Below are 13912 nucleotides of genomic sequence, written 5' to 3'. Positions count from 1 at the left end.
AGTAAGATCAATATAAACATGATTTAGCAGTAGAGTTTTATGAAAATGCAAGTTGATTTGAAAAAGTTATGACCAAATTTAAAGATGACTATCTTGAAATAACCTAAAACAGAAAATTTAGCTTTTACTTAAACCTTTTTATTAAATCCATAAGAATGACAGCAGCACACCAAACTACCAAACAACTTGGCATTTTTTTAGATCAATATTTAAATGAAATAGCTGTAAAGTTTTATGGAAATCCATGTTGATTTGAAAAAGTTATAAAAAAAATTAAAGATGACTATCTGGATTTAGCACAAACTGAAAATTTGAGCTTTTTCTTAAACCTTGTTATTAAATCCGTAAGAATGACAGACATACACCAAACTACCAATCAACGTGGCATTCTGTAAGTTCTATATATAAATGAAAAGGCTGTATAGTTTTATGAAAATTCAGGTTGATTTAAAAAAGTTATAAAAAACATTAAAAATGACTATCTAGATTCAGCCTAAACTTAAAATTCTAGATTTTTTTTACCTTTTTATAAAATCCATAAAAATGACAGCAATACACCAAAGTACCAAACAACCTGGCTTTCTGTAAGATCAATATATAATTCAGATAGCTCTTGAGTTTTTATGAAAATCCAAGTTGATTTGAAAAAGTTATAAAAAAAATTAAAGTTGACTATCTGAATTTAGCCTAAAATGAAAATTTGAGCTTTTTTTCTTACCTATTAATTAAATCCATAAATTTAACAGCAATACACCTAACTACAAAACAACCTGGTTTCCTATAAGATCAATATATTAATGAATAAGCTGTATAGGTTTTTAAAAATCCAAGTTGATTTGAAAAATTTACAAAAAAATTAAAGTTGACTATCTGAATTTATCCCTAACTAAAAATTTGAGCTTTTTTTCTTACCTATTAATTAAATCCATAAATTTAACAGCAATACACCAAACTATTAAACAACTTGGTATTCCATAAGGTCAAAATAATTTATAAGATAGTCCGAACAGAAAATTTTAGCGTTTTTAATCCTTAATTAAATCCTTAAAGTTGACAGAAATGAACCAAGCTACCAGTTTTTGAGTGCCGGCAAAAGAAATTTCTTACACACCGATGAAATGGATAAAAAAAATTCCTATAAAATATGTTCTGGCCCATCCACTAAAAATTTAAAAAAAAGTTCTCGCCCATCCAAATATTTCCACAAAAAAAGTGCTTGCCCCGCCCCATTTTGCACCGGCCCATCCATCTGATAAATATTGAACGGTCCCTTAAATCCTAAGACTGTTTGCCCAATAACCCCTTAAAATATATCCTAACCTTCTGCTTATGGTATTAACATTGTGGTACAATTTCAGAACAATTGAAATACTAATACACAACTTATTGTCCTAAACTAGATAAATGCTGTTTTGGGCCCCTAATTCCTAAACCTTTAAGACCATAACCCCCAAAATCAATCCAAAGCTTCCTTTTGTGGTTATTAAAATTGTGTTAAAATTTTATTGATTTCTTTATACTTATTCAAAAGTTATTATCCAGAAACAATCCGTCTTCGGACGACGCTGACGACGAAGTGATACCAATTTACTACCATATAAAGGCATATACATGTACATTAACTTCCACTTTAAGAAAGTTTGTGAATGCAATTTTCAAGTCTAATCTAACTATTTAAAGAAATAGGTTATTTCTTGGGATGAAAGGTTGGACTTAATGTAATCAAACCAGAAAAAAAGGTTTGAAGCATGTTTGACTTCCTAGATCTTCAGGAATTTTCAGGGAATGTGAAAAAAATACTTTTTTTTAACTAATTTATACATTGTGTTATAAGGCAAAATGATTGGTATTCAAACCTTAAACCATGTAAACAAAATTAAAATATTAACACATTTACTGTATGTACTTGAACAAGGAAATATAAAGCATGCTATTCACATCTTCAAGTATATAAAAATTAAAAAACAACTTCTTAAGTAGCATAAGTGTTTCCCTAGCCTGATCATATCAGATGTAAAAAAAAAAGAAAATTAAATGACAACATGAACAAGAAGTGCTACAAATTAACTGCATATATGCAAATAGAAGATACACATGATACAGATCTTATCAATTTGATGTGTACAATGTATGTACATGTACATGAACCATGTGTACCTGAAACAATTCAAAAGTAATATTTCTTATTTTTACATTGGATTAGCTATACATGTATATGCAAGTATTGAATGCCAAAAAAAGTATTATACACTCAACATCCATGTAGTGATATACAAATAACCAAGGGCTAAATGTGTTTCCTCGTTGAAAACTTTTCATTACACACATAATGACATATATACATTTTCTGATCTGATGTTTATAAATCAAAAGTGAACAATGTCTCTAATATATTTCATATAAAATCTCAAATTCAATGTGAAAGTAAAAACTAGAAAAGTTTACACCAACATGTCAGCATGGACTTTCCTTAAGCTTGCTTAAATTTTTAGTGTGATTCACATACATTTGTAGAAAGCAATTCATGTTCTTGTGGTGTCATAAACAATGATAAAGGAGAAGGTAATGATTTTTGGCTAGTTGATTTCAAAAAGTGTTTTAAATCTGACAAATTTCATCATTCAGATGTGCATAACACAATAATTTGTCGGATATCAGTATTCATATTTTTTCAATTTTGTCTTATATAATGACATAAGGGTTTTAACTTTTTACAATAACGGCAAAACAGCAGAAAGATTATGTCGCAAAATTTGTTAATTTTTAACAAAAATCTTACATGTAGCTTGTACATGGTATACATTGTACATGAGCATGATGATATAGTCATTTACAAATTTTTACACAAATCCATTTTTTTCTGTAATGAATCAATTTTGAAAAGTGCATCATACATTCTATGAACATCCTTAATTTACCCTGATCATTTAATTCAAAACAACCTTTTTCTTAGAATTCCAGGAATTTTAATGCCATAAACATGGTATCATCACCTGCATTATATTTTTAAATCTTTTAAAAAACACTAAATAATAGTAAAAAAGATTGATAAAAATAAGGTACATGTACGATGTACCTGGCAGATGTACAATGTTTTAGACCAAAACCTTTATTATCTTCTTTTGTTTGGTACATTTTGCATTTGTTAGTAAGAAAAAATATTAAGCACCACCGTACTTGAGAAAAATTGGAAAATCAGTTGAATTGATAAAAACTTATTTATTAAATTGATTTAATAAATGAAAATCCTACTTGTTTCAAAAGTTTTTAGTGCATGAATGCTCCACTTCAACATTATATAGTGTTCCAAATTCCAGTTTCTGAATTAGTCATGTTAATGGGAAGTTTATTACTACACAGACATGACAGAAACTGAAACTAATACATGTACTTCCTAGAATAGTTTTAATAGTTATCAAAGGTACCAGGATTATAATTTAGTACGCCAGACGCGCGTTTCGTCTACATAAGACTCATCAGTGACGCTCATATCAAAATATTTATAAAGCCAAACAAGTACAAAGTTGAAGAGCATTGAGGATCCAAAATTCCAAAAAGTTGTGCCAAATACGGCTAAGGTAATCTATGCCTGGGATAAGAAAATCCTTAGTTTTTCGAAAAATTCAAACTTTTGTAAACAGGAAATTTATAAAAATGACCACATTATTGATATTCATGTCAACACCGAAGAATAGTTTTAAAACACTCCTTCCCTGTCATCAAGATTTTATCTACATGTTGTATTTATTGTTTATTTTACTCAGTTTGCTTGCTGTAATACCATCATAACCACTAAGTCTGCCATTATGACATATACATAGAAAACATACAATATAAAGACAACATATGGGGTGATCACTTGAAAATGAGGTAGTACTCATAGTATAGGGTCTCTGATCGGTGCTCTTATCTTATAAAGTGAAACTATAAACTCTTAACTGTTCAATATTATATGAAAATCATTGTTTGAATGCTCATTTATCACTAATAGTTATGATTATTTATCATCGCGAATTTAAAAACTTTGTAAAACTGCCTCCTAACAATCAATTTATTATTCTTCCGGACTTCTGAATAACAGTGAGCAATATTTTCTAAGTAGCAACCCACCCAATCGGTCTACCATGTTGACAGATGACAGCTCAACGATGTGCAACACATGAAAAATCTATCGAAACGTCTAAAATAAACTCAGTCGACGGGAGAGACAATGGGGAAAATTCGGAACGTTTCTCTGAAGTCGGGTTTTCAATAAACTGCTTAATATGAGTTATATGGGACCGTTCAATATTTACCAGATGGATGGGCCGGTGCATTCTTAATATTGTTTCATTAAAAAAGCTAACGCCCATCCCTTTAAATTCTGAAAAAAAGTCCTTGCCCATCTAAAAAAATCTATAAAAAAGTCCTTGCCCCTCTAAAACTATAAGACAATCAAAAATGATTTAGGTTCTTTTTCTATTTTAAAGTTTTTAAAATTTTATGTCTTGAAATCAAAGAATAAACTTTGGTGTTAATACAAAATTTAAAATGTGCTAGTTAATTCCATATATATGTATACATTTAGTTCAAATATGAATATTCCTTTATCTGTTCTACTTTTGGAAAAAGAAATTATGGTCCTTTTAAGCAAATATAGGCAGGAATGTTTTTGAATTTGATGCAGCCTTTTTCGCCTATTAATTAATTCCCTAAATTTGACAACTAAACACCAAACTATCAAAAAACCAAGCATTCTGTAAGATTGATATATAAATGAGAAAGCTGTACAGTTATATGAAAATCTAAGTTATTTGAAAAAGTTAAAAAAAAATTTAAAGGTGACCAGTCACCATCCAAATTTGGTCCAAACTTAAAATTGCAGCTTTTTTTTAAAGCTATTAACTAAATCCATAAAAATGACAGCAAAAAAACAAAGTACTAAACAGCCTGGCATTCAGTAAGATTAATATAAACATGATTTAGCAGTAGAGTTTTATGAAAATGCAAGTTGATTTGAAAAAGTTATGACCAAATTTAAAGATGACTATCTTGAAATAACCTAAGACAGAAAATTTAGCTTTTACTTATGAAAATCCAGGTTGATTTAAAAAAGTTATAAAAAACATTAAAGATGACTATCTAGATTCAGCCTAAACTTAAAATTCTAGATTTTTTTACCTTTTTATAAAATCCATAAAAATGACAGCAATACACCAAAGTACCAAACAACCTGGCTTTCTGTAAGATCAATATATAATTCAGATAGCTCTTGAGTTTTATGAAAATCCAAGTTGATTTGAAAAAGTTATAAAAAAAATTAAAGTTGACTATCTGAATTTAGCCTAAAATGAAAATTTGAGCTTTTTTTCTTACCTATTAATAAAATCCATAAATTTAACAGCAATACACCTAACTACCAAACAACCTGGTTTCCTATAAGATCAATATATTAATGAATAAGCTGTATAGGTTTTTAAAAATCCAAATTGATTTGAAAAATTTACAAAAAAATTAAAGTTGACTATCTGAATTTATCCCTAACTAAAAATTTGAGCTTTTTTTCTTACCTATTAATTAAATCCATAAATTTAACAGCAATACACCAAACTATTAAACAACTTGGTATTCCATAAGGTCAAAATAATTTATAAGATAGTCCGAACAGAAAATTTTAGCTTTTTTAATCCTTAATTAAATCCTTAAAGTTGACAGAAATGAACCAAGCTACCAGTGTTTGAGTGCCCGCAAAAGAAATTTCTTACACACCGATGAAATGGATAAAAAAATTTCCTATAAAATATGTTCTGGCCCATCCACTAAATATTTAAAAAAAAGTTCTCGCCCATCCAAATATTTCCACAAAAAAGTGCGGTCCCTAAATGTACTAATCGCCAGTACACCAGGTAATGTATTCACTGTTTCTAAATGTACTATTCACCAGTACATCAGGTAATGTATTTACTGTTTCTAAATGTACTAATTACCAGTACACCAGGTAATGTATCCACTGTTTCTAAATGTACTAATTACCAGTACACCAGGTAATGTATTCACTGTTTCTAAATGTACTAGTTACCAGTACACCAGGTAATGTATTTACTGTTTCTAAATGTACTAATCGCCAGTACACCAGGTAATGTATTCACTGTTTCTAAATGTACTAATCACCAGTACACCAGGTAATGTATTCACTGTTTCTAAATGTACTAATTACCAGTACACCAGGTAATGTATTTACTGTTTCTAAATGTACTAATCGCCAGTACACCAGGTAATTTTAACTAGAATATTGAGAAAACAACTTTTCATTAAAAAAAAAGGTAAAGACATAATCATGTTAGCAGAATAAAAACCACAAAAAACAACATAAAAAAAACAACAAAAAATAACAACAGACAAGTGGAAAACGTAAATAATCTAACCAAGATAAGAAGTAGAAGCAAATATTTTGCTGAGTAACATAAATCGTGTCACTTGATTGATTTTGATAAACATATGTTCTTGAAAAGAGGGCCGAAAGATACCAGAGGAACAGTCAAACTCTTAATTCGAAAAATAAACTGACAACGCCATGGCTAAAAATGAAAAAGAACAAACAGACAAATAATAGTTCACAAGAAACAACATAGAAAACTAAGAACTGAGCAACACGAACCCCACCAAAAACTAAAATGTATGCATTGCACAATCTGGTTGGTTAAATCGAAATACAATTATATGCAAACAGTATAGACAAACGAGTTAAGCGCTTTTCAATTGATTTGGAAAGTTTTCATATGTTGTGCTGTTACACTACTGTCTGAGGTTAGGAAAGGGTTTAATAGATGTCCACAAACACGTTTAACCCTCTACAGTCTTGATGTTCCTGTCTCATGTCAAAAGCCTGTAATTCTGTGATTTTATCGTTGGATGCTGTGTATCATATTTGTTTTTAATTCATTGTTTTGTATATAAATTAGGCTGTTAATAGTTTTTTCGTTTGAACTGTTTTATATTTATCATTTTCGGGACTTTCCTAGGCCATAGACAACGATTAAGGTCCATATTTGATCTTTAATGGGTCTTTCTCATTGTTGAAGAACGTAGGGTGGTCTATAGTTGATATAAACTTAATTCATAAGTAGTCATACCACATCTTATTTTCATAAAAGTACAATTTTTCGACTATTAGAGGCTATTAAAGATGTTTTATTCATTTAGAAACACATACTCAAGACAATCAATTTCTCGGAGGAAGTATGGTTGATATTAACGGAAATATAGTGGTAAGATGTATCATTTAAAACATTGTGAATCTACAGAAATGATATAATCGAGTTGCCTTATATTTAATAGTTAAAAAAACATATACACAACCTTAAAAATCAATATTATTTTAAACACCACAAATTAATCATTATAAATATTTAGTTATAATGAATATAAACACCAACAATTTAACAAACACAATAGAAATGAATTTTTTTTTCTGACGAACAACGGAATAGATTCGAAGATTCTGTTAAATCAAGATCGCCTGACAGAAAGGTAACCAATTACGATTTAACCAGACATAAAACGATGTTGTTTTTGAAAAGATACAGATTTACTCCATTTCAAAAAGAATCAGTTTTTGGATGACTTCAGATGCCACATACCATAATTCGCCCAATGTACATCAAAATCCGTCGCAAACACATTGGATGTACTCTGTGGCTGGCAACTTTGTGTTTATACTTTGCCAGGATGGCCCATATCATCATGCTGTGCATCAAGTACGATATGTATGCGCAGATGGTAATACCAGCTGTGATTTTCTACTATCGCCATTCATTATACCACTGTATTATATGTGTGAAAGCATCGGTCATATCTATTTTATTTAAGATTGAACCCTTGTTATGCGTAGCTAGGGGTATTTGAAATAGATAATGGATGCTGTATCTTTATCAATCATTTGAATAAGGTGACTATTGAACTTTATTTTTTTGTAATAGCTTGGATGTTGTTAACAACTAAACAAGTCATTTGTCATACCGATACAGTCTTTACTTAAATAAAACCGTATAATAATGTACAATTTTTATTTTTATTTCCAGTATAAACATGTGCATGACTTCTAGATATAAGAAGATGTGGTATGAGTGCCAATGAGACAACTCTCAATCAAATTCACAAATCTTAAATGAAACTATTAAAGGTCAAAGTACGGCCATCAACACGGAGCCCTGGCTCACACCGAACAGCAAGTAACACTCAAAAAGAGCTTGTTGGGAAGGACCTTTAATATGCAAAGAAGGTGGTACTCCCTGAACACGGGACATCGATTTTGACGTCCCGATCCGACATACATTGATATTTCTTTTGATATTAAACAATATTGCAGGTATGTGCTCATCTCTGGAAATTTCCCACTAACATCGATTATACTGTTGGTCGTTGTCACGTGATCACCAAAACCAACGTGGATATAAATCGGAGATTTTCATTCACTCTGGATGATTTGTATGACTCAAATGGCTTTATAACTGCATATGGTATGATAGGATTCAGTATTGCCAGATCCAAGGTTAGTACACGTTACTTTATATTATATACTGTGGATTCAGTATTATTCGTTGGATTCTAATTTTTATGGGTTTCGTTGATACGAATTCAAATGTTCAACGATTATCAAATTTTCTATATGCTTTGTATGAAGAGATTGACAAAACCACGAAATCAAATATCTTCAATATTTCAAGTTTTCTTCAATCAATATTTGCATGGTTATATTGATAGCAAAGAAAAAGGCGATTGTCTATAATATCGTACGAAGTCGATTTATAGACCTATTGACAAACATACTTATTAGCTAAAAGGACAGACATAGGAAAAATAACAACTACAGAGTCTATTACAGCATGTCGGAAGCAATGTTTCCCCATGTAAGCGGTTGTATGTGCAAGGTGTACTATGTTAAAAATATTGACCATTAAAAGTAATATAACAAAAATACCGAATTTCAATGAAAATTTTAAAACGGAAAGTCCTTTATTTAATGGAAAAAATAAAAAAACTCAAACACATCAAACGAATAAAAAACCAACTATCATGCTCCTTATAAGAATCATTAAAGTTAACATTATTGTCCATTGGATAATACAGAATTATGATAAGAAACAACATAGTGCATTGGGTAATACATAATTATAATAAGAAACAACATAGTTCATTGGGTAATACAGAATTATGATAAAAAAACAACATAGTTCATTGGGTAATACAGAATTATGATAAGAAACAACATAGTTCATTGGTTAATACAGAATTATGATAAGAAACAACATAGTTCATTGGGTAATACAGAACTTCATAATGATAAGAAACAACATAGTCCATTGGGTGATACATAATTATGATAAGAAACAACATAGTTCATTGGGTAATACAGAATTATGATAAAAACATTATAGTCCATTGGGTGATACAGAATTATGATAAGAAACATTATAATTCATTGGGTAATACAGAACTTCATAATGATAAGAAACAACATAGTTCATTGGGTAATACAGAATTATGATAAGAAACAATATAGTTCATTGGATATTTCAGACTAGTTCTGTGGCTATATTGGGTGCTCCAGGAATGAATGTAAAAGGTAAGAAAAGTAATAAAAACAATTGTATTTTATGCTTCATGACTGAATGAAAATGATAACTGGAGAGGTAATGATAATTTGATCACAAATACGCCGTGGCAATGGTCATCTTTATAGCGGAAAGTAAAGATTAAGGATATTGCTAACTTCTTATCTTTCTTCCTAAGAAGTTCCTGCAGGAAGTCAGCCTCATAATAATAAAGAAACAAGTCGGCAAGTAGAGGGGCACAGTTGGTTCCCATTGGAATGCCGACAGTCTGTTTAAAAACACGTCCTCCGAACTCAACAAATATGTTGTCAATCAAGAAATCAAGCATCTTGATAATATCAGTTTAGGATTTATCCCTCCCTAAGACAAGATACTTGTATCTACGTTGGCCATTCTTTTTTACGAAGCAAAGCAATACCAACTCTTTCAATTTGTCTTTTAGTTTGGAATGTGGAATACTAGTGTAAAGAGTTGAAAAGTCAAATGTTTTAATACTGTTACAAGATGAAAGAGAGTTAGATTGTTTGTACTCTAAAAGATCTTTGGAATTTTTAAGTATCCACATCTGATTCACGCCCCTCTAGAATAGACAGTTTCACAATAACTTTGAAGCCCGTCTTTGATTGCTGATAAAATAGATGTTATTAATTTAGAAAGAGGTTTCGTGGAGCATTTGGAAGTCCCAGCAATATATCGTTGTTTGTAAGGACACTCATGTAGTTTAAAGTTTTAAAGGTTTTTTTTCTTCCTCCAAGTAAATCTTTTCACATTGGGGTATAATTCTCTAAATGGATCAACTAGATTAAAGTCTTCCATTAGCTGTGATACTTTTTCTCTAGACTTTGGGTTGTTGGTATTTAAAACATAATTATGAGTGTCAAGATTAAAACTTTGAATGAGGTTAAAATCAACACAAAGAATACAAGATTGGTTATCAAATTCCTCACTCTGCCACATTTTGATAAAAGCAAGCAGTGTCTATGTTCCAGACCATATGAGTATTTGGACCGTACGCGTACGGTCCGGACCGTAGACGTATACTCGTACGGTCCGACCATACGCGTACGGTCGGACCGTATGAGTATACGCGTATGGTCCAGTACGAGGTAACCAGCTAACTATATATGTTATTAGATCATATGGGTTAAATTTAAACAAATTAACCTTAATCACAATCTTTATTTTTAGCTTTACTAATTAATATTATTACAATTACACGGATAAAATGAACAAATGAACAATTGAAATTAAATATTTGTTTAATTGTATATATCTTGATCCTTATTTTGGTACTCTCAACCAATGTTACACTTGCTACCACAAGTAACGTACTAATATTTTTTACATTTACATGTTTGCAGTTCGTGTATGTTTCTTAGCATTTGCATTTTTCGTAAAGTTGCTAAATATTCTAAAACATTTGTCCTCCCACATTATATTTACTTCCAATATTTTCAATTTTAGTGTTCATAATTCAATCATTTTACTGAGTGATCGACATGCTAAATACAAGAGATTAACAGATTCAATTAGCGTGAATTTTTTAAATCAATAAAATATAAAAGTGTTTTTTTTTCAATTACAGTTAAACTTTTTTATATCAATTTGAGAAGTAAGTTATATTGATCTGTTATATGCATCTATTTAACTTTGCCAACTTCTTAATATAAGTCAGACCGTACGCGTACGGTCCGACCGTATGAGTATTTTGAAAAAGTACGCATACGGTCCAGACCGTACGCGTACGGTCCAAATACTCATACGGTCTGGAACATCTACATTTGGCCCATAAATATTTACTAAGATAATTCTTTGTTCTTCAATTCTAATGTCCAATCCAAGGAGATTTCCACCCTCATCTTGTGAATTTGAAGATCAAAGTTTTCATTAAAAAGGATGACCACACCTCTCTGATTGGATGTAAATGAATTGATTTTTAATGTTTAATTCATCTTGTTCTGTAAAAAGTGTGTCCTGAAGATAGTATATATTAAAATTCTTTGACTTTAAATAGTTCAAAACATCTCTCTCTAGGTGTAATACCACCATTGATTTTCTCTTATTTGTCTTTGTTAAATTTGCACTTTTCAAAAAAATGTGCAGAATTTATCTCTGTTTCAATAAAGAAATACTTGGCATGAGTAAAGTTTAATCTTATCCAGTACTATAGAAAAAATTTCACATAACATTTCATTGCATATAAGAAAATAACCATCATTGGAAGTTAACCAATCAAATTTCTCCCCTTATTTTATCTGTGTACAAGGTTTAGTCACCATGTAACTTCAAGATTGCAAAATTTTCTATAGAAATCCCAAATAAAAAATAATGGTCTTTTGAAATACCCAAGACATATGTTTATGACACAGAAATGATTTTACTGCAATAAAATGTAGGATTAATTACCTACAACTGTCAAATTCAAGGGAATATTTTTTTTCGACCTACTTTCGAACTTTTAGAATTCTTTTCCTTTAAAACTGTATAGTTTTTCAAGATCTGTGAAACAAAGATCTTTTAGAGTACATACAATCTAACTCTCTTTCATCTTGTAACAGTATTAAAACTTTTGACTTTTCTACTCTTTACACTAGTATTCCACATTCCAAACTAAGAGACAAATTGAAAGAGTTGGTATTGCTTTGCTTTATAAAAAAGAATGGCCAACGTAGATACAAGTATCTTGTCTTAGGGCGGGACAAATCGTACTTTGTAAAGGACCACGCTGATTCAAAAAAAAAAAAAATTCTCTGAAACTGATATTGTCAAGATGCTTGATTTCTTGATCGACAACATATTTGTTACTTTCGGAGGACGTGTTTTTCAAAAGACTGTCGGCATTCCAATGGGAACCAACTGTGCCCCTCTACTTGCCGACTTGTTTCTTTATTATTATGAGGCTGACTTCATGCAGGAACTTCTTAGGAAGAAAGATAAGAAGTTAGCAATATCCTTAATCTTTACTTTCCGCTATAAAGATGATGTTCTTTCACTAAATAATTCAAAATTTGGTGACTATGTGACACGCATCTATCCCATCGAGCTAGAGATAAAGGATACTACAGATACAGTTAAGTCGGCCTCATATCTTGACTTACATCTAGAAATTGACAATGAGGGTCGGTTGAAAACAAAACTTTACGACAAAAGAGATGATTTCAGCTTTCCAATTGTGAACTTTCCATTTCTAAGTAGCAACATTCCAGGAGCACCTGCATACGGGGTATATATCTCCCAATTGATACGATATTCCCGTGCTTGCATTTCCTATCATGATTTTCTTGATAGAGGGTTGCTGCTCACAAGGAAGCTATTAAACCAAGAGTTTCAAATGGTGAAGTTGAAATCATCCCTTCGTAAATTTTACGGACGCCATCACGAGTTGGTTGACCGTTATGGAATAACCGTTTCACAAATGATATCGGATATGTTCCTTACGTCGTAATTACAATCCCCTTCCCTTTCATGAATGTGACCTACCGAATTAGACTATTTACTGGATTTGTTATCACACAAGCAGCACGACGGGTGCCACATGTGGAGCAGGATCTGCTTACCCTTCCGGAGCACCTGAGATCACCCGTAGTTTTTTGGGGGGTTCGTGTCATTTATTCTTTAGTTTTCTATGTTGTGTCATGTGTGCTGTTGTTTGTTTGTCTTTTTCATTTTTAGCCATGGCGTTGTCAGTTTGTTTTAGATTTATGAGTTTGACTGTCCCTTTGGTGTCTTTCGTCCCGTTTTTAAGACATATTTGTAATTTACAATAAATGCATATATATGAAAACATAAGATACAATAGCAAGACAGAGTTCAACATTAAAATCAAATATTTAGTCTGCACTCTGAGACATTCACTCAGGATATTCACTCTAAATGGTCTAAGGGAGATAACTCAGAAGAAATTTTGATAAATACATTGAATTCAGATGGAAATTTAGATTGAGCAAACCTAACAGTGAATATCTGTAAAGTTCATGTTATGTAGTTATTTTGAAAGATTATTTCATTCCTATAATTTCATATTACATTTTATTTCCTTACTGTCATTCTTTCCATCACACAAAACACTTTTCCATTATATATGGTTATGGCAAAAAAGAAAAGATCACACAAGAAGCACAAGTATACCAATATCCAATGTTTTGCCTTCAAATCTGATCCAGTCAGATTTGTCAATATATTTATCATAAGTTGTTGTCTGTCTAACGCGTTCATTCTTTTTGAAAAACAGTTTTAGTAAAATGAACTACATGTATATATAATCTAAATAAGTCTATTATGCACAATATTTCAAGACTGTCAGAGTTGTTCAATTGACT

The 13912-nt window shown here is 30.8% G+C and overlaps 1 protein-coding gene across 2 annotated transcripts in view; it reads left to right on the top strand.

The window, feature by feature from the left end:
• Positions 1–13912, top strand: part of LOC143065478 (integrin alpha-8-like) — a 36074-nt gene that overhangs the window by 6108 nt on the left and 16054 nt on the right. For both annotated transcript variants that reach the window (XM_076239057.1, XM_076239058.1), the window contains exons 3-5: positions 7183–7247; positions 8348–8530; positions 9559–9604. In XM_076239057.1, the coding sequence (XP_076095172.1) occupies positions 7183–7247; positions 8348–8530; positions 9559–9604 (294 nt within the window). The remainder of the gene's footprint in view (positions 1–7182; positions 7248–8347; positions 8531–9558; positions 9605–13912) is intronic.

Source organism: Mytilus galloprovincialis, chromosome 2 (genome assembly GCF_965363235.1).
Source record: "Mytilus galloprovincialis chromosome 2, xbMytGall1.hap1.1, whole genome shotgun sequence".
Classification (NCBI taxonomy): Eukaryota; Metazoa; Mollusca; class Bivalvia; order Mytilida; family Mytilidae; genus Mytilus; species Mytilus galloprovincialis.
This window is presented reverse-complemented; position numbering and strand designations above follow the sequence as displayed.